Source organism: Balearica regulorum, chromosome 12, assembly GCF_011004875.1.
Source record: "Balearica regulorum gibbericeps isolate bBalReg1 chromosome 12, bBalReg1.pri, whole genome shotgun sequence".
Lineage (NCBI taxonomy): Eukaryota > Metazoa > Chordata > Aves > Gruiformes > Gruidae > Balearica > Balearica regulorum.
This window is the reverse complement of record NC_046195.1, coordinates 15,318,255-15,336,459: the sequence shown is the minus strand read 5'-3', so window position 1 is coordinate 15,336,459 and position 18,205 is coordinate 15,318,255. Positions and strand designations below refer to the sequence as shown.

The 18,205-nt window shown below is 55.9% G+C and overlaps 1 protein-coding gene across 7 annotated transcripts in view; it reads right to left on the bottom strand.

Annotated features, from left to right (window-relative positions):
- Positions 1–14,152, bottom strand: part of NTRK3 (neurotrophic receptor tyrosine kinase 3) — a 218,397-nt gene extending 204,245 nt beyond the window's left edge. For all 7 annotated transcript variants that reach the window (XR_012837450.1, XM_075764640.1, XM_075764641.1 and 4 more), the window contains exon 1: positions 13,304–14,152. Coding sequence is in view for 6 of the 7 variants with exons in the window: in XM_075764640.1 (XP_075620755.1) it covers positions 13,304–13,551 (248 nt within the window). In the remaining variant the exon portion in view is untranslated. The remainder of the gene's footprint in view (positions 1–13,303) is intronic.
- Between the last annotated feature and the right edge of the window lie 4,053 nt (positions 14,153–18,205).

Sequence of the window (18,205 nt, the reverse complement as noted above, 5' to 3'; positions counted from 1 at the left end):
GACTGGTGATGGGCAGACAGGGGTCACAGTCTGCCATGCCTCCATCCTGCAGCAGGGCAGGCAAGCCAACCCCAGAGCCACCAGCACAAACACACGCGGGTCATGTCACCCAGTTTCCGTTCCCATTTTCCAGCTGTTTCTGGCACACAGCCGGAGCCAGGGTCTGCAGTCAGCCCCATGTGTGCAACCCTGAGCACTTCAGTTTGGGTAAGCAGGTCCCCTCCCTCTCCCACCACACCTTCCTCCCACTCCTGAACTGCAGCAGGGCTGGCAGGGGATGCACACCTCAAGTGCATGGTGCAAATGCACAGGGTGGGAGCACTTTTGGGTCCTGAGCTGTCACAAACCTCCCAGCCCAGACTCGTACCAGCACCCCAGAGCTAGCAGGTGCCAGGCTGGGCAAGGAGACACACTGGTTACGCCTGGTCTGCTCACAATACCTGGGGTTAACCTCAAGGGTTGTAAAGAAACATATAGGAAAAGTTGTCCCAGCACTAAGACTCTGGCTGCCACTCCATCACATTGCAACATCCTCCCAATTCATGCACACCACGCTGTGCAGGGGACTCAGGGAGCATGACAGGCACCACACTGGCCTCTGCCACCGCAGGAGGTGCCAGGACCAGCTCGACTTAACGTTCGGGAGCCAGCCAGGAAACCCTGCTGCCACTGCTCGCCGTTGGTGCAAGCCACGGGCTGCCTATGCAGAAGTGATGCTTGCAACACATCATGGCCTTGGCACCAAAGAGTCAACCGTGCCAGTAGGACAGTGCCCTTAGATGACATGCCAAGCCATGTCTTGCTTCTACATTTAGTCTCCCAAAAGACACCAGGTCTGGTTTGCCACACAAAAGGTAGAGAGATTGGTCCTAGAAGAGCCCAAGAAAGAGGGAATTCACTCAGACATTTCATCTCATTTTCCAGACACACCTCAGATACCGTATTTTGTACCAGGAAACGACATGCTTAACAAGTGCAACCCCTGCAGGTACACCCAATTTCCCACAGCGTTGGGTTGGTCAGCACGGGGTGCAATAGGACCAGGTACCACTAGCAGAGGGAGGGGAAGAGCTCCAAGCATTGACCACAGACACTCATGAAAGCATCAACCACTGCCCAGCCCAGGCACAGCATAAACAAGATGAAAATAAAGTTGTAAGCAGCCTAGGCAAAGCAAGAAAATAAGTTTTTCTCTTTCAGCCTGGAGAAACGGCAGCTTTGCGGCACAGACAGGTTACGAGTCACAGCCAGCAATATCCCAACACATAAGAGCCCAGATAATGTTCCATCGCTCACAGGCGAGGGCTCGCTCACAGCATAGCCTGGCTGATCCCACAGCTCCTCTGGTAGAGAAATATGGGCAGTACCAGGGCAGCAGCCCAAGCAACCCGGTTCTCTTCTCCGTGTAAAACTTCCAGAGAGGCACAATAGCAGCATCCAACCCTCATGACATCCCTGAGCAAAAACCTGTGTATCTTCACCTCAACCACAGGCAGCAGCAACACCATTGCCCCCACCCCTCTACCCCAAAGTTTGACTAAAGCTCAGGAGTATCTTTGCTTTTATAAATCTCTGCCTTTTAATGGTGGCTTCAAGGCTCAGAGAAAAAAAGGCCCATTAAACTCACTGAATAAGTTAATGGTGCAGAGAGAATCCATTTCAAAGCCACCCCAGGCTATTTTCCTCTGGAGCTAAAGCCTGAATAAGCAAAAAGGAAAAATTAAAACTGTACAGTGCTTTGCCAATAAATAACCCCCAGTGTAATCCACTACCAGGCAGGCCTCCATTTGCAGAGATAATAGGATGCTGATCAGTTGCAAACCACCTCCCCTTGCAGGGACCACCACCTTTTGATTGCAATTAGCTGTGCCGTGGCAGGAACCTCCATCTCCTGCCTGTCCCCTTCCACTTGCCTGGGCAGGAGGGGGATGGCACATCCTGCCGAGAATTACCTAAAGCCAGCATTTGGCTCTGTGATTCCCAAACACCTATGCTCTGAGCACGCATCCCTGCTTCTCTGCCTCCTTTTTCCCAGCCATCCTGTCTGTTTGTGCCCCTTCACCCCTATCTTCTCCCTCTCCCTCACCAGCAGGCTGTGGGTCCATCCCTTGCCCATCAACCAGAGCCCACACACAGCTGCTCCTCCCCAAACACTTAAAAAACAAGTGCATGTCCCAGAGAGGGAGGAAAAAAAAAAAAAGAAAAAATCCCTGTTTGTAAATGTTGATCCCACTAGACGCAGGTTGTTTACTATTTAATATTTAAAGATGCTAATTAAGTCTCTGAATAAATAAATCTACGTTACCCATGCCTTTTGCAAGGCAGGGATCCTTCTCCCCGGGTCAGGGTAGCCCACAGCATGCCGGGTGCTGGGCAGCCTGCTCAGGGCTGTGGACAAGCCTGCGACAAAGCCTGAGGATCCCACCACCATCCCTCCCAGAAGGGAGAGCTTATCTGCAACACAAAGCAGCACCAGGCACAGCTCAGGCTGGGGACACCTAGGACTTTGGTCATTAAAACCCAGAGGAGAACACAGGCAGGGCAAAGCACAGAAAGGAGGATTTCCAGCCAAGGTTGCCCAAAGTGGTGCCTCTTGGCCCCAAGATGGGATCTCTGCTACAACCAAGAAGCCAAGGGCTTGTGCCCCCAAAGGCCAGAGGATCAACCCACAAAGCGCTGGGGGGAAAACAGAGACGGGTACCAACACACATCACCACAGCCCACCACCATGCAGGCAGCCAGGGCTGCTCTGGGGACCAGCTACAGGCACCCAGCTCACTCCCAGCTGTCCCCCTGCCCAGAGCCAGGGCAGGCAACCCACACAGCTTCATACCTGCCAGCATCCCAGCTTCAGCTCCTCTTCCCAAAACCATTGCTGCAGCATCTTGTAGGGAGCACTGCAACTGCCTGCCTTCCTCACCCACAAACCCTAACATCCCTCAATGCCCCCAGCCCAGCTCTCCCACCTGATATCTCTTCAGCCTCATTAGGCTCTGCCTCTCCCAAATCCGCTCCAGCTGTACCATGCACCTTGCTGTTAACCCCCCGGGTGCCAGGCCCCAGAGAGCTCCCTGTTGTGCTGGCTCCCTCCCTGCCCAGCCTGCATCCCTGTGCCACATCAGTGCCCTGCATGCACTCCTCAGCTCAGGCTTTGCTCTGATGCTCCCAAGGACATCCTCCAGCATCTGCCCCAACCTGAAATGAGGAGCACAGCATTTGCCAAGGGAGCACCAGGCTGCTGCTCTGATGCTGACCTGGCTCTGTGCTACTCTGGCCTCCCCACTGCAGAGCGTGGGACAGCCCGTGAGATAGCTGGCAGTACAGATGTGTCCAGAGGCTCAAACTAGGAAACAGTCCCCAGTAACACTCAGCTTCTCTGAACTGGCACAGGGAGAGCCCCGGGAGGACAGAGATGCTCTCTGCAGGCTGGGAACACACAGCATCCTCGACCCCGTGTCCCACTGAACTTTGCTTGCTCCCCAGGCTGCTCAGCAGCAGCCACCAAGAGCTATTCGATGGCTTTCAGCTCACTTTTCCTGGGATATATTTTGGCTGGGAGAACACAGGCAAGGCAAGAGACAGCCAAAAATCAAGACCCACATCATTGTCCCGGGAGCACCCAGCTACACCCTGGAAGCAAGAGGTTTGGGGGGACAAGAGAGGTCTTTCCAGCCACACAAGTCACAGAGCTCCCCAGAAGCAATCCCGTCTGTACTGGGGCGGACACAAGGGATGCCCAAGCTGGTCTTGCCTGCCTGGGTTATAAGCAGGCAGGAGGAGGGCTGTGGTCCTGTGTAAGGGCAGGCAGCCCAAGGGAGCATTTGCACAGCTGGATCACAGACCAGAGAGCCAGGACTCCTGGTTCCCAGCCCAGGTCACTGCATGGCATTTCCAGGGAGAGTATGGGATGGGGGATGAGACCAGAAGAGCTCCAGGAACAGAAGGCAGGTCAGCAGCTGCAGGCACCCGGGCTTTGCCTCATGTTGCTTCATGTCCTGGCAGGGTCAGGAGTTAGAGCCTGGCATCACTGTGGCTCAGCTGAGCACTCATATTCCTAATTTATCCTGGCAAAACCCTGAGCATGCAGGGTCCTCAGCAGCACTCAAATTCCCAGCATCTGTTTGAGCATTTCCACATTAACATTTCCTAGTGGGAACAGCCTAGGGAGAGCTCAGGGACAGCTAGTTAAGGGACAGCCTTGCACAACCCAGGAGGATGGGGACTTAACCACGCTCATATGTGCTCCTACCCACTTCTCAGTCCTCAAGGGACAGTGAGGGCCAGCCAGCTAAGGCACCGGTGCCCTTTGCTCTCCCCAGCACAACGGATCCCAGCACGGAGCCATAGAAGGGCTGCAGGGAAGGGGATGTACAGGGGATAGCACCTGGGCTCAGCATCTCCCTGCATCCTTTCCTGTAGCCCTGGGATGCCAAGGCCATTTAGTTGTCACTGCTAAAAGCACCAAGGTCAAGGAGAAGCACCCCAAGCCACCCATCTGTGCTATCACACCATCACATTCCCTTGGGAACCTTCCTGACCTTTCTGCTCCATGGCTGGGACTTTTGTTTTTAATTAAAAAAAGCAGTTTTCCTTTCCTTTTAGGCACACTGATGCTGGGAGAAGGGGAACGTGGAGGTGATGGCACATGCTGGAGGGAGGTACGGGATGGGGACGGTCACTAACAGGCTCCATTATCTTCTTCACCAGAGCAATGGGTGGCAGCTGGAGGAAAGCTGGCTGCACACACGGTTCTGGCTTCTCCTTTAGCTCCCCAACTTCTAGGTCACATGAAAACAAGCTAAAAATACAGCACATGTTTTCCTGGTGCAAGCAGGGGCCAGGCAAGCAAGGGCCAGGTCTCACACAGAGGGGGACAGGGCAGGACCCCCAAGCCCCATGGGATTTGGAAACAAAGTGGCACAAGGACGATGGAGATGTGCAAGGGCACCTGCAGCAGGGCTGCTGGAAGAGCCCTACTAGCTGGGCTCTGACTCCAGTGCAGCCCTCCAAGGCAAGTCCAGAGAGATTTTGATCTCCTTTTCTTCAAACGAAGTGAAGCCCAGGCCCTGAGCAATATCACAGCTCTAACCCGTGTCCATCACTCTTGCCCCAGCACACATCCACCCAAACATCACCCCTGCCATGATGCTGGGGACACATTTGCTGTTGTGTTGGGGGACCACTGGGTGTCACAGCCCTTCCACCACACTGGCAGCACATGGCAATAGCCAGCGGGGAAATAACCAGCCCATCTTTGGCTCAGCTGCCAGGGAGGATGACATATCCCTCAGGAGCTGCATGTGGAGGATGCCGCAGGGTCAAAACCAGTTCCCCACCACCGCCAGCTCTTTCCCTATCTTACACCAGGCTCCTCTCAGCCTTTCCCCCTTGGAGAAGGACATGTGGCCTCTCTAACCCTCCAACCTCCATCCAACCCCTGCAGCAAAGGGTTAATCAGAGAAGCAAAGAGCATCAAAGCCACCCTGGTGGCATCCAGAGACAGCTCTCAGCCTGTGCCCTCTTGCCTCTACACCCAGGATTTCTCTGGGGACAATTCCCATGGATGTTTAGTACAACAGGACAGATATAAGAGCCTTGTTTATCCCCCCTCCATGCTTGGCCTCTCCTTAAACCCTGGCTGGTGCTGGGATGAAAGGTCTCTGCTGCTTGCAGGCCAGTTACACTGCTGCTCCATGCCTCAGTTTCCCTGTCAGTAAAATGGGCAGAGCTGTAAGGGGCTTCCTTGTAGATCATGCACAGCCACAAGCCAGACACAGACAGCAGCACATCACCCCTATCAGGCACTTAACATCAGCACCCTTGCGTGGCACTTAAACAGCCCAAACACCTCCCCACAGCATCTGCTCTGGTTGGGTCAACACCTTCCAAAAAGCCACAAATCACCTCAGTTCACAGATGGGCTGGGGCTGTATCGCTTGCGGCACTGTTGTAAGAGCTATCGGTACGTGGGGGTGCACCGATCGCACCCTCCCGCAGCGGCACAGAGGAGAACGCCATGACACAGCACTCAGCCAGATCCCAGGGGACCATCTGGCACTGCGGGCTGCCCACCTCGGGACCGGTATGCCCCGCTGGGAAGCAGGCGGAAACCCAAGAGTGGTACGGCAGCACGGACACCCCAGAGCAAAGGCTCCTCTCCCGCACGGCATCCATCAGCCTGACAGCAAGCAAACGGCCACTTGACCCCTCAACCCCCGCAGCCCCCCGCCGCTCCCGCACCCCGATGCCCCCGGCCGTACCGCTCGGTCCCCGCCCGTGTCCGCGCCCCCGGAGCCGGGCGCTCCCAGGCCGCCGCTTGCCCTCTAGCGGCACAGCCACCCTGCGACGGGGGCAGAGAGGAGAGGAGCGGCCGGGGATGAGCCGGGCTCCGGCTGCCCCAGCGGGGCACAAGGGAGAGGCTCGGTTGGGGCTGGGGGTTACGGCACATCCACGGAGCTGCTCGTTTGCAAGCGTTCCCGCACAAATAGCCTCTGGCCGGAGCAGCCTCGCAACGCTGGGAGATGAACGGGGGGAACAGCCCGGTGCAGACGTGGTTCCTGGTGCTGCGTGGTTGTGGACCTCCGGGACCTGGAGCATCGCGTGGGGCAAACGGTGCTGCTGGTCCTCATCTCTTCATGTGGGGCACAGAGTGCCTGCAATATCCAACCACCGTACACGAACTTCAGCCTCGGAACAAGAAACTAGCCCCGCAGCACCACCTCGGGGGGGAAGGCGGGGGGTTTGCTGTGCACCCCTTGGTGCAGAGGGGAGAGCAAGAGAATTTGGGGGAGACCAGAGCCCACAGGCTGCTGTCAAACACACCTGCTTAGAAACCACCTACACAGCCCACCAAACCCCCGCTGCAGGAAACCCAAAGCTCAAAATTACTGCTATTGCACAGTGCCCGGTAAATGATACACTGAGTTACAAGCATTATTAACATTCACTGTTGGAACCCCTGGCAGGCTCAGGGGTTGATTCACTCCCTGCTTGACTGCAGCCCCCCCTTGAATGGGATGCACCAAATCCAACCTTAAACTCACGGGCAACACCTAGCACGGGCACTGCATTGAGCAGGACAAGCCAGCGTGCCAGGGTAGCACCGGACAGCATCACTGGGTATGACCTACCTACGGGGCTCCCCAAGGGTGATCCCATGGGACATCCCATGGCCTGTTTGGGGGGTTCACTGAAAAAGCCCAGCATTGCTGGGTGCATGGATGGTCACAGGCCTTTTGGGAAACCACAAGCAGCCTCGTGACCAAGCACATGAAGGTGTCACCCTCCACGGGGATGAGCTGATGGGGTAGAGCAGACCCAGAGAGCTTACCCTCACTGAGCTCTACAAAAGCCCCTAGCCAGAGACAACACACCTCTGAGCCTCCAAGGGCAGCAAGGCAGGTCCTTTCTCAGTGTCTTCCCCTCTATCTCTGCTTCTTCCCCCCCATGAAACACCTGTCCTAGACCCAAAGCATCCCCAGTTCACCTCTCCAAGCCCAGGAAGACAAGCCAGCAGGCAGACCTGGCTTAGACCTCCTCAAACGCTGCAGGAGATGAGGGCTAGGGAGATATCACATGCACCCCTAAACCATTTGGGTCACCAGCTCCTCCCATCCAGGCAGCAGCTCAGGCCCCATATTCAGCTCAGAAAAAGCCTGAGAAGTCCTGGCAGGCACCAAAATTGTCTCCTCCCCAGAGAAACATCTGTTGTGGGCCATCAACAGAGCCAGGCAATGCAGATGCGGCTGGGGAGCACTTGGGGACCCCTGTGGAATCAGGCATGAGGAGGGCAGAGACACCAGTGGACTCTGGCTAGAAAAGTCAGGTGACTCAACCCAGCAGGAATCCCATGTCCCAGACGAAGCAGGGCTGTAACCCTCGGGTGCCTGATGTCCTCTGCTCAGCATTAGCTCAGTCGCTGCTGGGAAAGCCAAGCTGAGACCTGGCCCTGACAGCCAACTCCTCCAAAAAACACCTTTTATAGTGCATCTACCTTCTGCTCTGCCTCCACACGTGGCCTGGAGGGCTGCAAAAGTATGGGAGGTTCAAGACATCACCTGTGCCAGGAAAGTGCCTCCCTCCAGGACTGGTCAGCAGGGAGAAAGGCCTTAAGAGCAGGAGGTGCCTTGTGCAAGTTTAGCTACTTTGGTGCACAGGGCAGCACCCGCCACAGACCCAATTCCCTGATGCAAGGGCAATGACACAGGGTCAGTTAGGACCAGTGGTCCTGGCTTAAAGCACCTCTAGAGCATTAAGACCACATCTCAGCCCACCTCCTCATCCCAAACATCTCTGCACTCTTTTCTGCCCTCACAGCCTCATGCTGCACCCACCTCCCCCCATCCTAACATCCTTTGGGACAGCCACACTGCATAAACAAGAGCTCTGCAAAACAAAGCTGGATTGAATTAGGGACCTTTTGAATGGTCTCTGCAGCAGCCAAAGCCTCTGGGTCCAGGAGATGGGAGGAACAACGGGATGGGAGGCTTTGGGAATGCAGAGCCCTTCGTCTCCAGAGAGCAGCAGCACACAAGGCACACTGGGCACACTGTGGTTGATTCACAGAGAGGGGAAACGTTTGTGCCCTTTGTCTGAAGCAGAGCAATCACTAACTTGAGCATCACAGGAGTCCTTTTCCTGGCTGTTTGAGCCACCAAAGCAAGTTCTGCTCCCTGCAGCCCTTCCAGGAAGATGCTTGCCCTTTCTTTCTTCCCTCCTTCCCAGATGCAGGCGCACATGGGCATCACCAGTGCCTTGCCTCTCCTGGCACCGAAGGGGTGCTGCTGCTCCGTGCACCCCCTCACTCTCCCCCACGCCACGTGCTCCCAGCTCCCGCGCAGCGAGTGGGGGCTGCGCTGCCGCTCACCCCCCACGGCGCCTGGCTCTGACGCGGCTCTCCCACCCCCAGCCAGGCCCACGGGATGGATCGGATGCTGCCGTAGGCTGGTGGGACAGCCCAGCAGGAAAGGATGGGGCTGCTCTTTTTGTCCATGAAGGGGACAAGATGCTTCCCCTTGGCCCTGCAAGTGAGACCTGAAAATTCTGCATCCCACAGTGCTCCGTGATGACCCACCTCCTCTTGGATTGCTTTGAATTCTTCTCACCTTGTTGAGGGCAGCTACGAGCCGCACAAATAAACCCTGCAAACCCACCCATTGAGTTATTTTATCATTGAAAAACCCTACATTATCTCTTGGTGAAGTTGGGTATGGGCACAAGGCTTTATATACCGGGGACGTTTCCCTACCTCGAGGGAGCCCAGGGGTGACAAATGCAGGCCATCACCGCCTGCCTGGCAGCATCTCTGCAGTGCCATAGCAACAGCTGAGAAGTAGGGAGGCCCAGATGGCAAACTCCTCCGTCCGTCCTTCCCCACGCACCGTGCCGGCACACGCAGGCGCTGCCCACGCTGCCAGAAGGGTAACTCCCCGGCCCGCCGCCAGCACGCGGTGCCCGCAGTCACCCCGACATGCAGCGGCACAGGCGAGCCCAGCCGCCCCATGCGCCAGCCAGACCCCCGCAGCACCATGGATGCAGACTCAGAACGCCAAACACCTCGGTACATGGGGGCAGAAGGGGTTTTGTGCAGTGGGACCTCCCGGACCGAAGTTCTCCTTATGCATCTGGTCTTTTTAGGGAGGTTTTGCAATGGATGGAGCCCCATACTGCAGGGGTGAGGCTGGGTTAGGGGGGAGCCTGAGCATCTCCAGAAGTCACACCTGGCTGGGGACACAGCAAAGGCCACCCAGCTGCACAAGGAAAAGCGATGCCATGAACATACCCAAGCCCCATGGTCATCCTCTCCCCGAATCAGGAGGGGGGAAATCCAGCAGCGTGACTCCAAACTGGAGCAATGTCAGCTGGGGTCCAAACTGGCCCGACGGCTAGACAGGACACTTGGCAGCGCTCGCAAGGATCACTGTGTGCAGAGCCACATCCCCAGGGATGTGATCCGAAATTGGATACATTTCTGGGCAGGCTGGGAAAGGGCAGAGGGACATCAGCCAACCTAACCTCCTCCTCTATCTCAGGGCAGGAACCTCCTGCCCTTCCCCTGCTTTACTATTAACCTGGCACAGCCTGGATTTGCACAAAGGTTGTGTGCCACCGTCCCCCCCAGCCAGGGCAGGAACTGCCCAGCCCTAAATGTGGCTGTTCTGTTCTCACCAAAAGGAGGATGGGTGGGAAACCAGAAGCAGCAACAATTGGAGCAAAGGCCATTCATTTGAGGGGTGCAACGGGAGGTTCGGTGATGGGGTACCACACTGTGGGCACCCACAGGGCTGGCTTGCCCTGCCAGCCTCCGTGAACAGTGCTACAGGCTGGGTATCTCCTGTCCTTCTTCTGCCATTCTTGCCTTGGGGTGTCTCATCAGCTGCTGAGATGTGAAATAACCTGAAGTTCCTGATGGCTTGGCCCCCGGTGCTGGGGGGAACCTGTCTGGGTGGGGTGACCTGGTATGGAGGAGCTTCTGCCCCAGCTCAAGGCAGATAGACAAGCCCTCCAAGCTGGCTCACACTGCTTTCTTTCTCCAGCCCTCCAAATGGGTCCTGGCAGCCTTTCATCAGCACCACCCAAGCTCAGGTTGCCAAGCTGAGCTTGTTTTTTGGACACGAATAAACCCCCACAGTGGTTTCACCACCCCACATCCCATCTGTCCTTTCACCAGCAGCAGGATGGAGCAGAGACCACCACTTCCCCCAGGGCCTGCAGCTGGAGCATCGCATCCCCTGGCTGTGGGGACAGGGGTAACCCTCCTCCTATTCACCCCCCAGCCTGGTGGGAAAAGGTGCTCTTGCCCACTCGAGGCAAGCTGCCTGATGAAGCCAAGCCCCCGGTGAGCGTGGCAAGCAGGAGGAACCGCCGTTCAGTGCCCAGCTGAATCAGACCCGCGTGCCGGGAGTGATTCAGCGATGACCAGGCTGGGCTTCGATGCATCCCTCACCCCAGCATCCATGATGTGAGGGCTGGCAAGGAGAGGCCTGACATCAACCTGGAAGGGTGCAGGACCTGATGCCTCCCATGCAAGAGCACAAACATGGGTTCAATCCTGGCTCCCAGCAGTGACTCCTTCACTAGGAAGCAGCCCCACTGCCCAAACCATCCCTCTGCCCCATAAGCATCCCCTACAAACCACTGCTGTCTTCCCAGTAAGCACAGACCCCTGGGTAAAGTTTTTTACTCATGCTTGGTCTCAGACCCTCACAGCATTTTGGGGTTCACCCCATCCTTTGCCTCAGCCCCCCCAAGCCAGAGGAGGGAGGCATGGGGCTGGCAGCGATGCAGAGGGTGAGAGAACGTGCTTTGCTCAGCGTGGAGCAGAGATGCATACAACATCCAGCAAAAACTGGCACCTTCTTCTCCTTCCTCAACTTAAGAGAAGCTCCTATCCAAAAAAATACCCAACATCTCTGTTTCCGAGGTGCCTGTTTTTCCTTTTTTTTTTTTGACTGCTCTCCTTCTTACAGACTGCTTATCAGCATTTTTCAATTTCAAAGCAGTAAAGACATTTTCTGGGCACAAAGGACTCATGTAATACTACCTCTCACAGCAGTTCAGATGTATGTGTGCATCTGACAACGCACACTCACTCACGCTGGCAGCTTCCAAACCCTTCGCAGCTTTTCCTGCTGCTCCCCACCCCCCAAAGGGTTAAAACCAAACCACAACAAACAGCAAGCACAGGAAAAAAAACCAACACGAGTTTCTCTGACTTCCCCAGCATCACCCAAGTCCCTCCGGCATTGCAGAGAAAACACTCCAGCACCACGACGCAGGATAAATATGGGGCAATTGGAAGGGGAGCATTGCACTAGTTTCTCCCTTTACTTTCCCCATTCCTGCTGGGTTTGCAGCAGAGGTTTGCTGGCAAGGCAAAGGCAGGGCTGGGGGTTCAGGGTCAGTGGTACCTGCTGAAAACCTGCTTGGGCGTCGCATGAACCTGTAAGCAAGCGGGGAAAGCGGCTCCTGTCATCTTTACCCAGCAAAGGTGACAAGCAGAGCTGCGAAAGAGGCACTGCAATTACTCCATGGCTCTGCTGCAATTGCACTGTGACCAAAGAAAACAGCCTCAAGAAGAGACCCAGCAAAGCCCGCTCCCTCAATGCAACTGTGCGATCGAGGTGGAAAAAAAATAAATAAATAACCCTCCATTACTCATTTCAAACCTTGCTGCATTTAACTGCCAGAATAAAAGATTCCACCTCTTCTCTGCTCAACTCCCACTGGCAACTTGCTCTGGGGGCTACATTTCCCTAAATGCTCACATTTCAATTAGCATTAGAATAATGAAATGGCTCAGAGTTCATCTCACCCAAAAATGTACTGGAAAATAAAGAGCAGAGATTGGAAGTGATGAGGATTTTTTTTTTTCCACACACACACACACAGACACAGAGCACGATGGATTCAGGAGAAGAAAATATATTCCTTTCTCGACTCCACGCTGATGAGATTAACATGGGCTTTGCTAACTGCCTCTCCAAACAAGGATAATGCAACTTCAAGTTGATTTTCCAGATAAACAAGCATGCAAACAAACGCAAAGTGCTCAACTAAAAATATCTCCCTGCTCCGATGCTTCTCCCCACCGCCACCACCCCGAGAGGAAAACACACAGATCCTATCGCAGCACCACATCGAGTTGCAAAATTATAACAATGCGAGTTAAATAAGCTACTTAAGAGACATCTCACTGTCCTATTTTTTTTTCCTCCCCTTAAAAAGGCGAAACCGCAGATCCCCAGATACACTCAGGCAGGGCAGGGAAGGGAGTATTTCGTGTTGTGGGGATGAGAAAAAAAAAGGGGAGGGGGGGAAAGACATTCTGATCGGATCCAAAGTCTCGAAAAAGAACAAGCCGCTCGGAACTTGCTTTTCTTGCCCAATTTGGGTAAATATGTGGCTGTGCGTAGCTTTGGCGTCCCCACTCCCTTGCAGAAGCAAACAGTTAAAGGAAGCAGCAGCTTTAGCATCTTTGCCTGCTGCTCTCTCTCCTGCTAAGGAATCAGATCTCATTTACTTTATTCCTCTTAAGCCTTCGCCAAACTGTTGCTGGGCTTTTTTTTTTTTTTTTTGGCTTTTTTTTTTTTTTGGGGGGGGGTGTTGGGTGTGGGGGGGGGGGGGGGATGGGGTAAGGGGGATCAGCCGGATCTGCATCCTCTGCACGGGAAGCAGGGCTGAGCTCTGCCAGGCAGCGCAGCAATGCCGAGGGCACCTGAGCCCTGCACAGGCAGCCCAGCCCGCACCCTGCCGCCGGGAGGGGACGGCGCCCCGGGAGAGCCCGGGGGGCTCCCCCACTTACATGGAAGTGATGTTCCTTGAGATGTCCGTGATATTGATGCTCGTGTTGCCATTGCTGCTGCCTGAATCCTGCCCTTCCAAGAGAGGGAAGAGGTTCCCATCATCCGGCTTCTTGCAATTGATGTCTGTCTTGCTGCAAAGACAATTAGCAGGGCAAGCCAGCACCGAAAGCAGATAGTCTCCCCAAATGCTCCAGAGCAAAAATACCCTCCAGAAAGTGCACTTGGTAGGGCAAAGAGAGACATCCATCTCCGATTGCTGCTTCTAAAAAAGAGGAGGAGGAAAGGGGGGATGGAGGGAGGGGAAGGGGGGGAAAGGGGGAAGGAAACAAAGACAGAGGGAGGAAAAAAAACCAAAAAAGAAAAAAACCCAAAAAAACCAAAACACAACAAAACCTCAAGCGATCAGACGCAAAAATCCTCCAGCAGATGAAATCATGCTGGCAGCTGGCTCGGAGAGGCTGTAATTCCCGCTACGGTAGCGGCAGCGGCAGCGGGCGGGGATGCATGCTGGCCCGGCCGCCCTGCGCCCGCCGCCCGCCGCTCCCCACCAGCCGCTCCGGAGGATTGCAACGGGAGGCTGGGGAGGCAGCCGGGAAAATAAATAAATAACAAAAACGGTGCGAAAGTCACCAAGTCCCACCTACTGGGCAGAATTAAAATTGACACACCTGCAAAAAAAACCACACAGAGGGAGAGGAGGCTGGGGAGAGGAGGGGGCGACCTCCCCTTCCCATCCCTTCCCTCCCCCGGCCTGGCCAGCCCTGCTGCGGCGGGCACAAAAAGCAGGGGAGGAGGAGGAGGAGGAAGGCTTGCAAAGCGAGCCGGGCTCTGCAATAAAAAGGATTCCCCACCCCCCTCCCTCTCCGCTAAAATCAATCTAGGGGAGGGGGCTGAGAGGGGGAAAAACCCACCCCAGCACTGCTGGAGCCCCAGCTCAGCCCCGCCTGCAGAGGGAAAGTTATAGCTGGGGTTAAATTTGTGCTGGGGGAGAGCAGAGGGGCTCTGGCTCGGCTCCTGCTTTCTCAGGCTCTTTCGTCTTTCGGAGGAGAACGATGCTGCCTTTCGCTTGGTTCTTGGGTGGGTTTCCCTCTCCCCCCCCCCGCAATCCGGACAGAAGGGTGGAGAGAAAAGAAAGATTAAACTGAACTGGAAGAGAATAAAAACCAGTGTGGATTACAGCGATTTAAAATTTTTTTTTTTTTTTCTTCTGTAGAGGATCCTAGCGAGAGGCAGATCAGACGGCTGGGGGGGGGGGGGGGGAACGACTGGAGAGCACCCAGGAAGGACTTTCTAGAAAAGACACAACGCACACCCCCACTCCAAAATGCAACGGGGACTCAGCCGGCTGCCGGGAAGTGCAGGCAGGAGCACCCAGGGTCGGGGCTCCCGTTCTCCCTCCCCTGGCTTCCCCCTTCCCTCCTGCAGCAGATTCTGCAATCAGACATGCAAAAAAAAAAAAAAAAAAATCCTGAAAGAGGAAGACTGAAGTGTTGAAAAGGCTGAGCTCAGAGCGCCGAAATGGCATCAGGAGAGCAGTGAGTGCGAGCTGAACAGCAGAGCGAATTAAGATGCATGGTGCATTTTTGGCAAGCACAAACCCAAGCAGATCAGAGCTCTGCTTAATTTGCTCTGCTTTTCTACAGCGCTTTTCTGCATGCCTTCCCCCCCCCAACCCCCAATAGTTTCATGTCTCTGCTCCTCCGCACAGAGACACAGTGATAAAGGGAGGGTGCTGCAGGCAGGAACACGGGTGAAGGGAGGAATTACAGGTGTAGGACTCCAAATATTTCAAGGGTCTGCTTCTGCCAGGCACAGGGCTTTGCACAGAGAGACACAGAGGAGAGAGGGATCTCTGCACAGGCTGAACCAACACCTCCAGGCTCTGCTATGCACCCCGAATCATCCTAGTCCAGAAGAGGAAACAGGATTTGGGGGTAAAATAAGGGAAAAAAAACCCCAAACCTCCCCCAGAAAAACAGCTGCAGGGAGGATTTGCATCTGTGATTCTTGCACCCATACCCCTTGGTGGGGAGCAGGCTGCTCACAGCCACGCTCACGGAGAGCCCGTCCCAGCAGGGCACGAGCAAGACTCACACTTGGGTAACTCCTCGCCCATTGCTGCACAGCCACACCACGGGCCCTGGAAACATCAGTGATGTGCAAGGCGCTGCACGCAGCAGGGCTTCAGTCCTGTGCCCACAGGGGCTTATGGGCTGCCAGTCAGCTTTATCAGGGCTCCTCTGAGCTGAGGAGCACGGGGGGATTGGCAGGTCCCCACCACCCTGAGAAGCAGCTCCCATCCCCAGGCACCTATATGGAGACTGCAGCTGGGAAGGCACCAGAGGGGAAAATGCCCAGGCGTATCTTTGGCGTATCTTTGGCTCCCTGCCTCAGTTTCCCCACCCACGTCAGACGCCATTCTTGTGGCTCAGCACTGCGACTGGACTGGAGCAGACACTGAAGGAGGGCACCATGTCACGCACCCAAGCTCCTGGGGAACACCGCGCACCCTGCAATGCTCTGCCAGCGTGTGGGTTCATTCCTCAGTAGCAGAGGGGACAGGGATGTCACACTACCAACAAAACCAGTGTTCAGGGTGAGACTGGGACTTCCTTTATACTGGAGCTGGTGCAAGGTCCCAGCCTCCTCGTAGCATTTGACATCAATCACACCGTTGTGTGTAAAACCACTGTGAGGCCATCAGCCTGCCCTGGCATGTCACCGCAGGGCTGGTCACAGGGTAGGGACACGTTTGGGGGCACAGACCCGCCTCGAGGACCCACTGCAGCCCCACAGAATGGCAAGGCAGACCAACGCCGGAACCTGGGGGAAGCCACTGTCACCCAGGGGTGCCGGTGTGGCACTGCTCAATGTGGGGCTGTGTGCACGAGCACCCTGCACCCTCCTAACCCCGCCGGGCAGCATCCTGCCCTCTGTACCTCCATCCCCCAGGCTTGGGGTTGACCACTGGCCTGGAGCAGAGCACAACTGCTAATGAAGCACAAAACCACCCAGAGCAGCTTTCGGGTCCTCTGCTGTAACCCAAGGTAGTTACGTACTTTGCACTCTCCTTCCAAAGGCGAGGTTTAACAGAAAGTTGGGGAGGTCCCAGGTCAGCTGTCCTGGGTCGGGGGGATGCTGGAGCCCACCCACCCCCACAACATGCAGACCCCGCTCTGCCACCCGGTGCCAGGCCAGCCCCGCTTCAGCAGCTGATGAGGAGGTTTTGTGCCAAGCCACGGCTTCCTCTGCCGCTAATAGATAAAGCCGCTGCTCGCAGGGGAAACGTGGCCGGGCAAAGCGGGAGAATGGGAGGAGCAGGAGCGTCCAGCTGGGTGCCCGGAGGGCGGGCGGAAGGTAGGCTGGAAAAGAAAGAAACCAGGGGGTTGCTCATCCTCCCCATTGCAGGCTGCCAGGGGGGACTGGCGAGCTGGCTGGCAGAAGAGACTGCAGCGACAGCAAAGTCCCTGCCACAGAGAGCAGACGGGCCACCAGCCTTCACCCACCCCCAGAGAGGGTGGCCCCCGGCCCTGCTTCCCCTGCTTGAACCCCACTCCTCACCAGCCCACAGACAGATGAAGGTCAGTGAGACCAGTGCTACTTCTTGCACACCCAGACTCAAAAAGGGACAGGAGTATTTGGGAGCTAACAGTGATGGGAACATGCCATCCCTGCCTTCATCCCTGCCTCCATCCCTCAGTCCTGTCCCCGTGGAAGAGGGAGGCAGGAGCAGGGCATGAGTGATGGGGCTGTCAGAGCGCAGAGATGGTATCTCGAGCAGAGGCCTTGCCGTTATTGCTCTGAGGGATGCTGGCAAATTGCTCTTTCAAGAAGCATCTCCATGAAGGATGAAATCAGTGCCTCTTGTGAGAGCTCTGCCCCACAGGGGCTTAGGGGCTGTGTTCCCTCTGGCCTTTGAGAGCCTCCAGAAATGCATGGGATGCTCTTGGCTGAGACCAAACACCAGTTCCTCTGCAGAGAGGTCCCCGTCTTCCTCATCCTACCTGCCTTCTGTATGGGGACACAAGTTGCCACCAAAACACCCAGCCCAGAAGAAAGAGTGGGGCTGCGAGGTGCCTGGGGGGGTCCTGGCCACAGACATTGGTGGAGGCAACTGTTTTGTTTGCATTTCTGCTCTTCCCACCTACATGGTTGCCGTTAGCATTGCGCTCTCAGGCTGGCCATCCCTCGGGGACAAACTTTCCTCCCGCCACCCCGCTTCCCAGGCAAAGGCTCCCCAATGCACCACTCGCCTCCTGGAGCCAGCAAACACCACGGCCCTTCGGGACATGACCAGAAAGAGATCCGTGGTCCAATATCTGCTCAGTCATCATAAGCTCCGACGTCCACTCCTGCCTCTGATCTCTGCATCGATCCAGCAGGCCCGCGCTGAGGCATGCACCGCCCCGCTCCCTATTACCAGAACAGCACTTGCCGCTCGCTGAAAATGATGAGCTGACATTTTTCTAGCCCCCCTCTCGTCCAGAAGGATCTGCAAATCTGCCTACAGCAGGACCACTTTGCACACCTCTGAAACGCAGCCAGCCCTGGGGCGGGCAGAGCTGCTGTTTGGCAGCGTGCAGCAATGCCGGGCAGCAGCACAGGGTGTGAGCTCTGACAGGAGAGGCAGGGAGAAGGGTTTCATCCCCTGCGTTGGGAATTTGGATGCAGGTTCGTGCATTCCTTTGCACAGCGACCTCAGGAATTTTCAAAGTGTCATTTGGGAGAGAGTCCAGCTTGCAGGGTAAATGCCTGGGAGGTGCTGACAGCTCCAGGGGAGGGGATCAAGGCTGGTTTGGGGGGCACACCATCCCCCATGGCATCACTGGCATGGGCTGCAGGAGGAAAACATCAGCCCCTGCAGAGCCAAGAGGCATGTGCCTCTCACCTGAGCCATGCGG